Source organism: Halyomorpha halys, unplaced genomic scaffold, assembly GCF_000696795.3.
Source record: "Halyomorpha halys isolate HHAL.00 unplaced genomic scaffold, Hhal_1.1 Scaffold691.1, whole genome shotgun sequence".
Classification (NCBI taxonomy): domain Eukaryota; kingdom Metazoa; phylum Arthropoda; class Insecta; order Hemiptera; family Pentatomidae; genus Halyomorpha; species Halyomorpha halys.
The window spans coordinates 123172-138688 of record NW_027113417.1 but is presented as its reverse complement, the minus strand read 5'-3'; the positions used below and the strand labels follow the sequence as shown (position 1 = coordinate 138688).

Sequence of the window (15517 nt, the reverse complement as noted above, 5' to 3'; positions counted from 1 at the left end):
TTACGTATTATTTTTTACGTATTAATCTGTTAATAAATTCGTTTTTAATGCTAACTCTATAATTTTTTTTGTCCTCCTGTATACCTGGGATAGTGAGAAAAATTTGTTAGTCACCTGTGTAACTGAGAAAACTCGGGTAGTGAGAAACCTGGGATACTGAGAAAAATAACTGGTCCCCCTGCGATTCTCACTTAGCCAGGTTCCACTGTATAAGGGTTCATTTTTATGTTTTGGGATATATAGAATATGAAAATACTATCGATTTATTTTAACTTTTCTGATTTCTAACTTGTTAAGGTTCCTTGATATGTTTCGGAATATGTAGAATATGAAAGTACTATCGATTTAATTATCGTGTATCGATTTATATTAAGTTTCTTGATTTCTAACATGTTAGAGTCCCTTTATATGTTTTGAGCTATGCAGAATATTAAAATACTATCGATTTTAAGATTGCGTATCGATTTATTTTAACTTTTCAGATTGCAACGTACGTCCCTTTATTTGTTGTAAGAAATGCAGAAAATGGTAATGCTATTAATTTTAAAATCGCGCATCGATTTATATTATTTTTTCTTCTTATAGTTCTCATGAGTTCCTTCTTATATTAGGGTCCCTTTATATATGTTAAGCCATTTGTATGTTTTCTGCATCTTAGAAAATTCAAAAAAACACTAATTTCTCTGAGATCGGAAAAGTTATTATAAATCGATACGCAAGCATGCGATCATGAAACCGATAGCAATTTGGTTTGCTGTGTCTTAAGGAAGATATAAGATGACCCAAACATATTAGAAATCAGTATCGTTAAAATAAATCAAAACGTGACCTTAAAATCGATAGCATTTTCATATTTTGCATTACCCAACACATATTGATGGTCCCTAGTATGCCAGAATTCAAAAAATTTAAAATAAATCGATACGTGAAACTAAAATCGATAGTATTTTCATTTTCTACATATCTCAAAACATAAAGGGACCCTAACAAGTTCGGGATCAAGAAAGTTAAAATAAATCGATACGCGAAAATTAAATCGATGCGTGATCATAAAATGCATTTTCCTTTTTTTACATATATTGAAACATATAAATGAGACACTAACATGTTAGAAATCAGAAAAATTCATATAAATCGATACGCGATCATAAAATCGATAGCATTTTCATATTCTACATATCCCGAGACATATAAAGGACCCTAACCTATCATTTTACATTCTGCTTTCTTCAAAACGTATAAAGGGACCGTAACATGCTAGAAATCAAGGTTAAATAAATCGATACGCGATGTTAAAATCTATAGCATTTTCATATTCTGCATATCCGAAAACCTAAAAATTGGCCTCTATGTGTTAGAAATCAAAATACAACTATATGGGGTTTTTAAATCGATAGCATTTTCGTTTTGTACTCGTCTGAATATGTGAAATGGGACACTCATACATTAGAAATTGAAAAAAAAAAAATAAGTGAATTAAAAAAAACAAATTCATAATCGAATAATATGTATTCGACTAATTTTGTATTCAATTGAAATAGTATTTCAAATATTCGAATAAAAAAGTATTCGGATTGTTTAGTCGTATTTTTATTCGAATAAAAATGTATTCGTCTCTCGCCAATCGAATACACACTTCGAATAAAAAATTATTCGTCTCTTGTCAATTGAATAATTTTTTCCCAACTCTGTTCTCATGTACTTAAAGAAGGCTAACAAAGACTTCATGACGAATTAATGCCAATCCCAACTTATAAGATTATAAATAAATGTATTGGTTACCATTCCATAGATTTCTTTGAATACACTTTCAGTTCAATTGTTCCTTTTTATGTTTCCCAAAGTTCCAAGCTTAAATTTTTAGTTAAAGTTCCAAGCTTGATTTTTATTTTCTTAAGATAACACTTAATTATCAAATTTAACTCAGAGCATGGTATTTTATTATTATGAAAAACCAAACGGGCTGTTAGGCTTTTTGCTTATATTGATTTTCCATTCAAACCATAGAAATTGCAAACTAAACCATTCTGATGTTCCTATATCGAATCCAATAACTTCCAACTAACTAACAAAAATAAACCTTACCTAAAACCTACTTGTGTTCAAAACATATGATTTTTTTCTACGTCCTATCGTACCTTCATAATTATTCTTCATTCCAAATAGTATTTTGCGTTGACTCCTGGCCAGCAGTATGCAATCTTGCTTCAGTCTTTCTCACATAGTTTCTTGACCAAATGTGGTAGGACGATTATAATAATGTGGCTGATAACTTTTCGGAACGAACCTTATTAAGTCTTACAGGATTAACTATATTCGTCCTAGTTTCTCCGAAAAGTCTATAATTTTGCGCTGCATCAAAGGCCATTGGAGGGTGAGGATCAAAAGGTACTTTATTTCCATTTCTTTTCTTTTTGTTTATTCTTTGTTTGGCCAATTGTGACATGCTTTATCCTGTGCATTGTCACCTTATCCAAATTAGAGCAGGAAGTTCGAGTTTTCATCCCGTAGAGCCATCACAAAATAAAAGTCAACCCACCAAGGAATCGAACAGACATCACTATAATTGCAAGTTTTGCTTTTTCTTTTAATTTTTTTATTATTTTTAAACAAATAGTCTTTTGAATGTACGTTAGAGTGTTGGGAATTTGTATGTAAATAAAATTGGTGTTAGAGAAGTGCCATTTAGGGTCTCAACTATTTTCTTCCACTCTTGCAATTTCTTCATATGGTTTCGTGCTTCTCTCCAAACCCTCCAAATTCAGTTGGAGGATTAGAAATGTGTTAGTGGATTGAGTTAGAATTAGAGGTGTGCTTAAGTATTAACAAATGATTTTAAGTATCAATAAAACAATAATTTTCATTTAATTTCTAAACATAATTTCAGAAGAAATGAGACCTTAGTGACAGAGCTCTGCTGCCCACATTTTTTTTATCGTTTACATTACGTACTGAATAAATATATTCTTCACCACTTTCTAACACAAACCCCATAAACGTGTTTGTTATTACCACATTACCCAATCATATTCCCAGGGCTGAAAACTTTATTCATTTTAGGATAAAGTCCTTAGATGGACCCCATAACATTCTCGGTGTCTATCATCTAATGATCATATTCATTCAAACTAGTAATTAATACTTCATGGTTGCTTTATAAATTAAGTAACATGCGTTAATAACGTTTGATTTTATATTAATTTTTTACATAGATAAACATACTTAGCAGTCATTTACTTTTTACTTCGATCAATCAAACGTTTCGTCACTAAGGTTTTTCTCTTTTTAACCATGGCAGTCTTGGTTTATCTTACCTCTGTTTCTACCTATCCTCGTGTTGGCGGTAGCGAGGTCGCCATCAGTCTCAGAAGGTTGTTCTTGAGGTAAAGTTGTTCAGTTGTTTATCTTATAAGATTTTTTATTAGCATATATTTTTTAGATTTATTCGATAACGCTATTTCTGCATATATTTGTTAGCGGTATATATAGTGTTGTAATTAGGTCTTGGGATTTCCAAAATATTTCCACGTGGCTTCTGCTAGTTCATCTTTCTATAAGTGATGAATTATTTTGAAAAATAATAATTTGTTTTAAAAAACTTATCTCTTTAATGTTTCTGTTAATATCGGGTAGTATGCCTTACTATTTTTGTTGTACTATACCTAATTTGCATATATAGGTAAATGAAACCAATAAAATAGGTAGGAATAATTTCTTTTGATAAGTAGTCATATTTAAGTTCAAATAGTTTTAGTAATTTAAGTGATGCAAATGATGATATCATAGTTCAGATGAGGCTGTCCAATGAATTTTGAGTTTTAATGGTCTTTTGCTCCTATCTGATGCATCACACGATCTTGCAAGTTCTGTTGAATTTAAGGATTATTTAATGAAAACTACTATGAATCGATCTCAGAAACTGTACTGCAGTAAAGAAGAAAAAAATAGAAAATAAATATTCAAGAGCCGTGTAATTATTTTAAAAAATATAAATTTATTTCGTCATTTAAACATATGTTTATAACAGATCTATTAGTGTAATAAGGTATAAATGGGATGATTTGACGTAAGTCCCACTGTTGTAGTGAACTGGAAGAGTGAATGTTTTAGCATTTAAGAAGAAGTTAACATAATGAATATGTGCATGATTGCTTAGGTAGTTTCTTCAGGATGAGTTGGAATTTTTACTGAAGGTTGTTCAAGGTTGATATTTACCTTTAAAGATTTTTCATTTACTCTTATTTTTGATTGTATTCAACAATGCCATTTCTTCAATTATTTTTCAACAATGTGTATGGGGTTGTAATTAGGTCATGGGATTTCCATATTTCCACATGGCTTTTATTAGTTTGCCATTTTATAAATGATCTATTATTTTGAAAACTTATTCATTCGATTAAGTGAAAATAATAAAATAGGTAGTAATATCTTTAAATGTATTCATATTGAAATTCAAATAGTTTTAGTAATTTAAGAGGAGAAGATGGTTAGGGAGTGCGGTCAGCAGAAAAAACACAAATAAACAAAAGAATTAATTTTTGACCTGATTTTCAGGTCTCCATCAGGGCTATAAAAACAAAAAGAGATAACCATCATCCAGAGAAAAAAAAATTAAATAAATAATAGACTAACAAATTTGGAAATATACGTAACAATGAAATAAAAATATAAACTAGTTCATTAATAACTATGGACAAAGACATTAGTAGATTGATAACATTATTATTTATTTACATATAAATGTGAGTAATAAATAAATGATACAGTGGATAGGAATGTTATATTGATGAGTAACATTAAAAACCTTTTAGTTATATAGATGAGCACAAAAAATTATTTAAATTAAAAATGGAGCATATGTAGAAACAATATTAGAAAGTAAGAAATATGAGATATGAGAGAAAGAACTCACAGTTATAGGAAGATAATGCTACATGAATAAATAATTCTTTTGTTAATTTGTGTTTTTTCTGCCGACTGCACCCCCAACCATCTTCTCCTTTTATATATATCTACGGTCAACTATCTTCACCTTATTTTAGTAATTTAATTGATGCAAATGATGATATCATAGTTCAGACGAGGCTGTCCAATGAATTTTGAGTTTTAATGGTCTTTTGTTCCTATCTGATGCATCACTTGATCTTGCAAGTTCTGTTGAATTTAAGGATTACTTAATGAAAACTACTATGAATCGATGTGTTAGAAACTACAGAAGTAAAGAAGAAAAAATTAAATTTCTAAGAGCCGTGTAATTCTTTAAAAAATATAAATTATTTTGTCATTTAAGCTTATGTTTATAACAAATCAATTAGTGCATCTTTACTTCCTGTATTTATTCACAATTCAAAAAATGTTGTGGTTAACTAAGGTTGAATAATGATTTAAAAAAAGAAAAATATTAGTATAATCATTTATTTGTAACTACGAATCATATTTGTCATAACTGTAGCCCCCTATCTACCTACTATACTATGTATCTACAATAACATAAGGTAGAACTTCTTAACATATACATGATCTGCTTGAATTGTGAAAAGTTAAATAGTGAAGGTTAAAAAAATAGAAACATAAAGGATGTGGGTTATGACAAAAGGTCATGAAGATTGTGATTGATCGAGGTACTAGTGTTTAGCAGAATTAATGCTGGAAAAAGCATAAAGACCAAATAAAACATTATAATGGATGCTGAATCTAAAGTTACATTTGGAACAACTTCTTAACATAACCACTTTTTCGTTAAAGATAAATTTACATTTAAACCGTTTTTGTAATGTTAAGTTATCTTATGGAATAGATTTTTTTTTATGGGGACAAAGGTATTCAAATCAAGGAACTTTCTCTAATTGGCGAGAAAAAACAAAATGTATCGTGTGTGTGAATTTGTAACACATCAAGAAAAGTTGCACAATAGATTAATTTGTTGCTGTAGCTTGAAGACCACACTGATTCTTCTACTTAAATTTTAAAGACTAAGTCGCCTTGTACTCTTATCATTAATTTCTACATTTATCTTATTGTGTCTTTTGGTGTGTTGAGTCATACAAAATTTACTTTGTTTTTGTTAGCTGGTTGATGCAAATGATGATAACATAGTTCAGATGAGCCTTTTCTATGATTTCTTTATTTTAATGGTCTTTTGCTCCTATCTGATGCATCATTTGTTTTTGAGATTGTGTTAAATTTATAGATTACTAAATGAGACTTATTAATTGAGTTGTCAGTGAATATACTGAAGTATAGAGGAAAAAATATATTTTTAACATTTTTCTAAACTAAAATCTTTACTTAAAAATTAATAATAAATGTTGTATTTTCACAACTGCATCTCCTCAGCCTTTAGCTGATTATGTTTAATCTGGGAAATTGTATAACACAGTGATCTCCAAACATTTTAGCGTATCTGAATGTTTTATCGTAACAGAAGAAGTTTACACAATGGATTTGATGTGCACCATAGTGTGATAAATAGTTGTTTAGGTAGTTTATTTAGGATGGGTTAGAATTTGTACAGAAGGTTGTTTCAGGGGCAAAGTTGTTAAGATATTTACCTAATAAGATTTCTCGTTACATTTATTTTTAATTGTATTCAATAAAACCATTTCTGCAATTATTTTTCAGCAGTATGTATGGGGTTGTAATCAGGTCATGGGATTTTCAAAATATTTCCACGTGGCTTTTATTAGTTCATCTTTCTATAAGTGATGTATTATTTTGAAAACTTATTCATTTGTTTTAAAATCTTATCTCTTGTAATGTTTCCATTAATATTGGGTAGCAAGCCCTACAGCACCTAATTTTCATGTATAGGTAAGTGAAACTAAGAAAATAGGTAGTAATATCTTTTGAAGTTCAAATAGTATTAGTAATTTAATTGATGCAAATGATGATATCATAGTTCAGATGAGGCTGTCCTATGAATTTTGAGTTTTAATGGTCTTTTGCTCCTATCTGATGCATCATTTGATTTTGGAATTTTATTAAATTTATGGATTTCTTAATGAGAACTACTATTAATTACTGTGTCAGACTTTATGCATCAAGTTGTTGTAGACTGTATTGAAGTAAAGAAGAAAAAATTGTAAAATAAATTTTTACAGCCATCTTATTATTTAAAAAAAATAAGAATTGAGATATCAGTGACTGTACTGAAATGAAGCAGGATAAATTAAAGACATTTTTTAGGGTTAATTTTTTATTATTAATGTTTTTTTTAAATATTTTTATTCTGTGATATTAATACTTAATTTTTTCGTACTATACAATTAAAACTTTCATGTTTGTACTATTAATACAATGGATGCAAAATATATTTTTTAATTTTTCTGTGATTTATAATAGGTATTCACTCAATATTTGTAATTAATTTATATAAGTAGTGTTTTCCATTTTTAAATCTTGTAGACAATTAACCTTAAAATTTTCTAGAATATTTTAATCATTACTTTTGGGTGTTGCGACTTCAGTTAAATAACTAACTCACACTGTATCTAAATTAATATGTTTTAGTTATCATGATTGGAAATTATGTTTATTTTGTCTTAGTAACCTTCCATTTTGTTTAGAAGAACTCTTAATATAGCATACTATGTTTAAACAATGGTTTTTAAGTTTGTGTTATGAATATTTTAGAAAACAGTGCAATGCAGTTTGTCGGAAAATAAAATATTTTAGATTATTATGCACATTATTAGTACTACATTGATGCAAATGATGATATCATAGTTCAGATGAGGCTGTCCTATGAATTTTGAGTTTTAATGGTCTTTTGCTCCTATCTGATGCATCTTTTGCGACTTGAAGTTCTGTTTAATTTATGAATTACTAATTAAAAACTGGTATTAATTGAAGTATTCAAGATAGTGTAGAAATGAAGCATTACAAATAAATTGATAAACCAATTTTTGAGGGTTATATATAATTTTTAAAAATTATTTACTTTTTCATATTAATATAAAAATTCATTTAGTCTAAAGATATTTATGATAAATCATTTGAAAACTATGTAATTACATGTCCTACTTTTTTTTCTATTAGTTCCATCTATATTTATGTAACTTGACTATACTTTAACATAACTTGAGAACCTAGTTTCAACATCTTTCCCAGTTATGATAAGATAATATTATTTATAATAATACTGTTTTAAGTGTCTTAACATTTTATCTAAACTTTTTGTGACATTTGAAACAAAAACTAATTTTTAAATTCTTTTATTTATAGGTTTTCAGTTTAACAAAGATGAAGTTTGGTGATGAACTAGAAACATGTGATCTAAAGGTCTTGGATATTTCTGACCTAGAGAAACTCGCTGCTCAAAATTCACGATTACTACCATCTTGGCAAGCTGATAAATTGGAAGCTGAAGCCAAGAAACATTGGGATTTGTTCTATAAGCGAAATGAAAATAGATTTTTTAAGGATAGGCATTGGACAACTAGAGAATTCAAGGAGTTGTTACAAATAGAGGTAGAATATCATTCATTGTGTTGGGTATATAAAAATTCTTGTATCTTAGAATTCAGATATAGCACATACTTATTCATTATTATTATATTAAAAAAAAATAATAATAAAAATTCCAGGATGGTGGTAGGAAAAGTCTTCTAGAAGTTGGATGTGGCACAGGCAATTTGATTTACCCCCTTTTGGAGGAAGGGCTGAACATGGAGTTTTGGGTTTGTGACATCTCTCCGAGGGCTCTTGATATTGTTCGTCAACATCCTCTTTACAATGAAGATGTTGTCCATCCAGTTTTGGCTGATATTACTCAACCAGGGTATTGTTACCTGTTACTTTTATTTTTTGTGATATATAAAAAAAACACTTTCACATCTTATGTGGTTACATGATGATAATTCATGCGTGTCATTTGATTGTTTCTGGAAGTTATTTCTAAGAAATACATAATGATAATAATTAGCAACTGATAACCTCTTCATTTAGAAAATGTGAATGAAAGAAAATTTATAGATCTGTCAGTAAAATATAAATTAATTATTCTTTAATTTTTTTTTTGAGTTATTCTATTATTTATTCTTGGTCCTTTACTATTCATTATATTCAAATAAGCTATCTAAAACACTGATTAATATATTTGTAGATGAAATAGCTGTTTTTTCGAAGAACATTGATTTTGAAATTGCTACAATAGATTTAATATTTAAATTTGGGCTGAATCACTATAAAAACTACTTTGAAGCAATAGTTCAGAACGCTGGATTGTAGAGAATATTTTTAATATTTAAATAATTCAATACTTTTTATCTAAATTGTTACTTTCTCGTTTCATTTGTAAAACTATATGTCACATAATAACTTGAAAATTTAGTAGGTCCTTGTATGTCATAGTCCTTAGGACTTACTGTCTAATGGCTAACAACTTATCAATTGGTGAAACAACAGTTCCAAAGTTTTCAGACTCTGTACTGACAACTATATAATGTCCCCACTTTTCCTGACAACCCATTGTGGTAACTGAAGAATCATTGGCTGAGGGGAAACTATTATCTTTTTAATCAAAACCTAATATTGAACATAATTGCTTAAAGTGTTACGAAGTACAGATCACAAATTATAATGTTTGTTCATAATTAAATAATATATTTTTACAATGTATCTATTATGCTTTAAAAGTTAGGGTTATCAAACAATTGCATTATTGATTATCTAATAATTATGCTCAAACTCAGTTTCTTAATGTTTCAGGAGTTTATCAAAAATATCAGAAGTAAACATTGCTACTTTAGTCTTTGTATTGTCTGCACTTCACCCTAAGAAAATGAAAGATGCTGTCTTCAACGTCTGTGCTAAGCTTAGGCCTGGCGGCACTCTGTTGTTTAGAGACTATGCCAGGTGGGATATGACACAATTGCGTTTTGGCCCTGGTCGTAAAATTGAAGAAAACTTCTATGCAAGGCAGGATGGCACTAGGTACTGTGATTTAGTTTGATATATGGACGTTTCTTCCAAACTGGGTGTTTTGAATGCTGGAATTTCATTTAAAATGTTCGTTTGGTAGTTTTTTTTCACTAAAATCACTTCTTGTCATGTTCTCTAGCCGAGTCTCCAAATTGCATTCATAGATTTTTTTATTTTTACTTATTAATTAAACAATGTATAAAAGATGTACAACAATACAGATGAGAAAAAAAAATAAGCTTAAATAAATATGTAATGTCTAAAAATGAAAAAGAAAGAACAAGGGAGAAGAAAAAATATTAGAAACAAAAGGTAGACTTACTTCATACTCCACAGAGGTTCAGTCAGGAGTGATTGAATCACAACTTGACCGGTAAAGAGAGAGAGCGATAGAGTGGTGGGGAGGGGGAATATGTTTAACTTAGTGGAAGTAGTAACCAGCGATTATGAATGAACTATGAAAGACTATTAAGATAAAATAAAGTAGAGGGAATGAAATTGAATTTAAACATTTTTAAACAAAATAGATGAGAAGTGTTATAGTAAGGAACTGCCAGTATTGGCAGTCTAGAAACAGTAATGAATTTAAATTATGAGAATTGGATTGTGGATTAATGAGTCCTGGACCCTAAATGCCCAGTTTTGGGAGAATCATCCACATGTAATTTAATGTTATTTTGATTCTTAGATATATGTAGTTAACAATTTGGTAAAATGATTAATATTACTGTGTCAGTCAATCTTGAGGGAGGTGATCAAAGAACCTAGCAATTGATAGATGTACTGAATAATTAAGGTACTGCCTTCACCCTTGAGGTATTTTTCTGACTGATGCAATTGTGCTATGTGTTATTTACCTTTATATTATGATCAAATTTGGTATAATTGTTAATTCATTCTATTTCAGGTCTTATTTCTTTACAATTGAAGAAGTCGATGAACTGTTTCGAGAAGGAGGACTTGAGAAAATTACTAACATTTATATCAAGAGAAGAACAATTAACAAAAAAGAAAATATTGATGTTCCTAGATATTTCGTTCAAGCAAAGTATACAAAGCCTCATGCTTAGGCACATGTTTGGCTTATAATGTGTATCTTTTGAGGTTCGTTACTATTCTGGTCTGCAGGCCAGAGGAATAAGAACTAAGGTATCTGTAGCAGTTATTTTTTATTTCTTTAATTCTAGTGTTTATGTTTAAATTCAGTATTATTGTCAGTTATTCGAGGTGATTTTAGAATCTTAAAAAAATGGTTTATGTATTTATATATGTTCCTTCTTGACCGGGGGTGTGGACCATCTCCTTTATAAAGTTGGTTTTTAATGCTGAAAGTAATAAACCTCCAGGAAAAATCCCATCAATCTTAATTTGCAGCCGATGAATTCATAAAGTTTATTTATGGTGTTTTGCTCCTATCTGATATCACTTTCTATTACATGATTTAAATGTTAAATCTTGGATATTTATTTCTAACCTATTAAGAGAAACATGGAATGATATTTGAAAACACACTGGAATATCTAATTACTACCTCTATTCTTGGAGTTAAGTAGTCCAGCAATGTTGCTATGTGAATCCTTTTACCAACCTGCTAAAAAATAAAAATTAACTTGCTCAAAGGCAATCAATTCAATACTGTTCTGAAGCAGGGACTCCTTGATCCTCTGCCCAAAGATATATTTGTTTCCAAATCAGATCTCTCTTAAGTTAGTTTAAACTTAATTTTTTTCGTATTGTTTGATAAGATGTACATGATGATAACATAGTTCAAATGAGGATAGCCAATGAATAATCAGTTTATTATGGTCTTTTGCTCCTATCTGATACATCTTGTCTATAACAGTTGAAAATATTTTCCACCTTGAAAAAATAAAATGCCATCACCTTTCCTTTAGTATCATGGAAAGGGAAAATTTCATTCATTACTTTTATTTCCAATCTAAAGCATTTAAGTGTAATTTCAGTAAAATTTTCATTAAGTATTTTAATTTCTCATCATATTTTAATAATTTAATGTTAAAAAAAAGTCTGCCAAATACATAAAGATCTTTCTTACTATTTCTATCTTTTTTTTTTTTTTTTTTTTTTCTGAGTATCACATGTAGAAACTTATCATTTGTTAAAAGCTTTCTATTGGTTACATTTCAAGGTTTAAGATTTTTCGTTTGAGAGTAATATATACAGGGTGAGTAGTTTTTGAAAAATATGATTATCCATGAAATAACTTTTTTGTATAGGTAAGCTTAAGTAGCTAATGAAATTTCCACTAGGCTGTGTTAACACAAATCCCAACCTTTTTCCAACTTAAAAGGCAAATCAGATAAGATGGATGTTTTCAATAAATGATTGTTTAATGAAAATAATTTTGTGCGTGCGTTAGTGAAAGTAGTATTGGATGGAATTTGGTATAATTATATATGGTAAAATCATACTAATACTCAAATGGTTAAATTTATGACTTAAAAAATTGAAAATATTCATTAATTTGTTAGTGAAATGAAAATTTTTATTTTCACTAATTTAATCATCAGATGCTCACTTATGCCAGTTTGAACTTGATTTTTGTTTATATTACTTGATAAGATGTAAATGATGATAACATAGTTCAAATGAGGATAGCCAATGAATAATAAGTTTATTATGGTCTTTTGCTCCTATCTGATACATCTTGTGTATTAGAGTAATATATAGTTTCAATATTAAATATTAGTTACTTACCTCTAATCTTTTAAATAAAATATGGAATGATTTTTGTAAGCGTACTGGAGTTTTTTCATTGGTTCTGGTACTTGTGGGGAAACTAGTATGACATGTGAGCTCTGTAGTTCCTTTTTCCAACCTGGAGCGGCTGCCTAGAGGTTTGTGTTTGTACTAACAGCAGTGAGAGTATTAAAATTCATTTTGTGGAGTGAATCCACTCCATTCTTAACTGAGTACTTTTGGATCCTCTCCCAAACGTTAGCTGCTTGAAATTAAAATTAGTTTGTTGCACTGCTCAATTTCTGTAACAATTTAATTTCAGTAATATTTACCTGATACTTCAGTTTATTTAAAGACTTACAGAAAAAATATACTATACTAAATATACATCAAACAATTTTTTTTTATAAGTGATATTTTTTTTTTATTCAGGATTTTCACTCAAGCAGTTCAACTTTCCTTAACCTAAATTTTGTACGGCCTCCTCAAGGATTCTTCCATTCAATTGTTTCAAATTTTCCTTGGTCTATCACTTCCTCTTTAACCATTTCACTGGTCTACATCCTTTGGCAATGTTTCTTCAGGTATTATTTTTAATGTCCTTACCACTTCAAATGTTTTTCCTCGATCTTTTCCAGAATGTTTTCTTCAAACTTTATCTTTTCTTGCTTTGGTCTCTTTTTATTGTCTAGATTTCTCCATATATCATAATGCTCAGTATTATAATTTTATAAATATTTCTCTTGGTTTTGAGAAATCATATTTTTACTCTATATTATTGAATTTAGCATTGATATTACCATCCAGAATCTTGTTTATTTGCATGTCACTGAAACCATTTAATTCAATAACGCAGTCAAGATATTTGAGATGTTTGACTACTTTTAGCACCTTTACCTGGATTCCATTCTGTGTCATCATTACTGGATGACATATATAAGTAATTAACATAATTTTTGTAGATGATACTTGGTAAGATGTAAATGATGATAACATAGTTCAAATGAAGATAGCTAATGAATTATAACTTTATTATGGTCTTTTGCTCCTATCTGATACATCTTGCCTATTATAGTAATTTATGATTTAAATCTTTGATAATTTCTTATCTTTTAAGAGAAATATGAAATGAAATCTGTAAACATACTGGAATTATTTTATTGGTTCTGGTACTGGTGGGGAAACTAGTTAGCTCTGTGGTTCTTATTACCAACCCGGCTGCCTTGTGCTAACAGCAGTAAGAGGGAGTATCAAGATTCATGTTTTGTGCCAAACCCATTTCTATAAAACTTGGTATTTTTGGACTCTTTTTCTCAACATTAGTTGCTTAAAATGAAAATTAGTTTTGTATGACATCCAATTTACACAGATAACTTTTGGCAATTTTTAGTGAAATCCTTATAGTATTATAACATGGAAAATATTTTCTGATGAACAAAATAACAAAATAGAACGTCACCTTTTCTTAGCGCTTTAAGGATAGTGGAAGCATATGATCAATTAGCTTTAGAAAAAAAAAAAATACAAAGTTCAGGTTCTGGGTTTGGCAATCTATTGGTTATAGTATAATAAATCTTTTTTTTTTTTTTTTTTTTAATTGTCAATCAGAAAAATTATTTCAATTTTTTAATACTTACAGCTTTTTAGTTTAATATTTAATTTCTAGTTGATATTTTCATTGATCTAAATTCATTCATTTTAAAAGAATAAAATTGTTCCAGGTGGTGTTAAAAAGGTTTTCTAGAAGGCAGGCGTGGCTCCGGTAATGTCACCTACTGGAAGAAAAGCTGAACCCGTGAGTTCTAGGCTTATGACATCTACCAGAAGACCCTTAATATTGTACGTTAGCCCTCTTTGTATCGTAAGAATGTCATCCTAGATGTATTAGCAGATTTTACTACTCTGGGTATAGTATTTATTCATATTTTATTCTGTTAGGAATAAAAAATATGGAAGTAAGTTGTGTTTAAAAATACTGTTTTTTTAATGTTTTGCTGTCGTATGTTTATTTTCATTTTTATTTCTTAATAACAGAAATTTGCTGGTTACCTTATATGATGAATCATAATATATTCTTAAAATAATGAATTTTTCCTTGAACCTCAGGATTTCATTTATGTTCCAGATATTCCCAATATCCATCTGATGTTCCTGGTATATGTTGTCATAGACCACAATCATAAAATCTTTCGGACTGATCCCAATCTGAAGTAGTGGTACATAAAATAATGCATTGTGTGAGGAGAACGTGTTCTTAAGGATTTGGAAGGAAAGAAATCTTAAACCAAAAGACACAAAATAAGATTAATCTGTAAGCTTCAATAAAGATAGTGATGAATTTTGTGTCTATCTAAAAATATATTTGATTCCTTAAACTGTTACTAATGTCTATTTTTTGAAATAAAGTATTTAAGAATTTTAAATTTAGTTCATTCAGGAACTGATTTTTTTTTTGCTCCCAATTTCTTCTCTATGAAAAAAGTACCCACCATACACACCCCATCATTCACTTCCAAACTGTGTCATTTTTATATTTATGATGAAACTAACAAAATTTGGATTACCTTTGAACTTAGGATTACCTTGAACTCTTACATAAAACAGTACAAGCCTGAAAGAAGCTATAAATTATATTGTAGGTCTGACATTATATTTATGAGTTTGTTATGTACCAAGGGTAGAAGAGTGAAACATTATAAAAACTATAGCGCAAATTTAGTCCTGTAAGTAATAAAATCTCTGGTTGAGAAAGTTCATATAATAATGGGTAGTTACTTTTCTTTACCAAAGGCTCTTTGAAGTACTAAAAACCATTGGTAGACTCATAGAACAAATATGGACCTTAAAAACTAAATCGTAAGAATGGAGTGAGTCTTATTTTACAAATTTTTAAAAG

At 29.0% G+C, this 15517-nt stretch overlaps 2 protein-coding genes and 8 non-coding genes across 19 annotated transcripts in view; 9 read left to right on the top strand and 1 right to left on the bottom strand.

Annotated features, from left to right (window-relative positions):
- LOC106685421 (uncharacterized) overlaps positions 1-2107 on the bottom strand; it is a 15007-nt gene extending 12900 nt beyond the window's left edge. For 2 of the 6 annotated variants that reach the window (XM_024361420.2, XM_024361421.2), the window contains exon 1: positions 1783-2106. In XM_024361420.2, coding sequence (XP_024217188.1) covers positions 1783-1785 — 3 coding nt within the window. In that variant the 5' untranslated portion in view covers positions 1786-2106. Of the gene's footprint in view, positions 1-1782 lie in introns of all 6 variants that reach the window. The other 4 variants (XM_014428066.2, XM_024361422.2, XM_014428064.2 and 1 more) reach the window with 3 other exon arrangements.
- A 22-nt stretch (positions 2108-2129) lies between these two features.
- LOC106685419 (tRNA N(3)-methylcytidine methyltransferase METTL6) lies at positions 2130-15044 on the top strand. 5 transcript variants are annotated; one of them, XM_014428060.2, is made up of 8 exons: positions 2130-2388; positions 2483-2568; positions 8224-8469; positions 8586-8779; positions 9709-9933; positions 10829-11070; positions 14343-14527; positions 14747-15044. In XM_014428060.2, the coding sequence occupies exons 3-6, from the start codon at positions 8242-8244 to the stop codon at positions 10989-10991; spliced, it is 810 nt and encodes a 269-aa protein (XP_014283546.1). In that variant the 5' UTR covers positions 2130-2388; positions 2483-2568; positions 8224-8241; the 3' UTR covers positions 10992-11070; positions 14343-14527; positions 14747-15044. The 5 variants fall into 5 exon arrangements, with proteins under 5 accessions (XP_014283546.1, XP_014283548.1, XP_014283549.1 ...); XM_014428062.2 differs by lacking the exon at positions 2483-2568 and having other exon boundaries at positions 2130-2374; XM_014428063.3 differs by lacking the exon at positions 2483-2568 and having other exon boundaries at positions 14343-14460.
- On the top strand, positions 3763-3851 carry LOC112210880 (small nucleolar RNA snR60/Z15/Z230/Z193/J17). The gene has a single exon (XR_002945355.1). It is a non-coding gene; the product is annotated as a small nucleolar RNA snR60/Z15/Z230/Z193/J17 (small nucleolar RNA).
- LOC112210881 (small nucleolar RNA snR60/Z15/Z230/Z193/J17) lies at positions 5051-5139 on the top strand. Its single transcript, XR_002945356.1, has one exon. It is a non-coding gene; the product is annotated as a small nucleolar RNA snR60/Z15/Z230/Z193/J17 (small nucleolar RNA).
- Positions 6073-6161, top strand: LOC112210883 (small nucleolar RNA snR60/Z15/Z230/Z193/J17). Its single transcript, XR_002945358.1, has one exon. It is a non-coding gene; the product is annotated as a small nucleolar RNA snR60/Z15/Z230/Z193/J17 (small nucleolar RNA).
- LOC112210879 (small nucleolar RNA snR60/Z15/Z230/Z193/J17) lies at positions 6875-6963 on the top strand. The gene has a single exon (XR_002945354.1). It is a non-coding gene; the product is annotated as a small nucleolar RNA snR60/Z15/Z230/Z193/J17 (small nucleolar RNA).
- Positions 7702-7790, top strand: LOC112210885 (small nucleolar RNA snR60/Z15/Z230/Z193/J17). Its single transcript, XR_002945360.1, has one exon. It is a non-coding gene; the product is annotated as a small nucleolar RNA snR60/Z15/Z230/Z193/J17 (small nucleolar RNA).
- LOC112210884 (small nucleolar RNA snR60/Z15/Z230/Z193/J17) lies at positions 11664-11753 on the top strand. The gene has a single exon (XR_002945359.1). It is a non-coding gene; the product is annotated as a small nucleolar RNA snR60/Z15/Z230/Z193/J17 (small nucleolar RNA).
- Positions 12502-12591, top strand: LOC112210878 (small nucleolar RNA snR60/Z15/Z230/Z193/J17). The gene has a single exon (XR_002945353.1). It is a non-coding gene; the product is annotated as a small nucleolar RNA snR60/Z15/Z230/Z193/J17 (small nucleolar RNA).
- On the top strand, positions 13596-13685 carry LOC112210882 (small nucleolar RNA snR60/Z15/Z230/Z193/J17). The gene has a single exon (XR_002945357.1). It is a non-coding gene; the product is annotated as a small nucleolar RNA snR60/Z15/Z230/Z193/J17 (small nucleolar RNA).
- Positions 15045-15517: the final 473 nt, after the last annotated feature.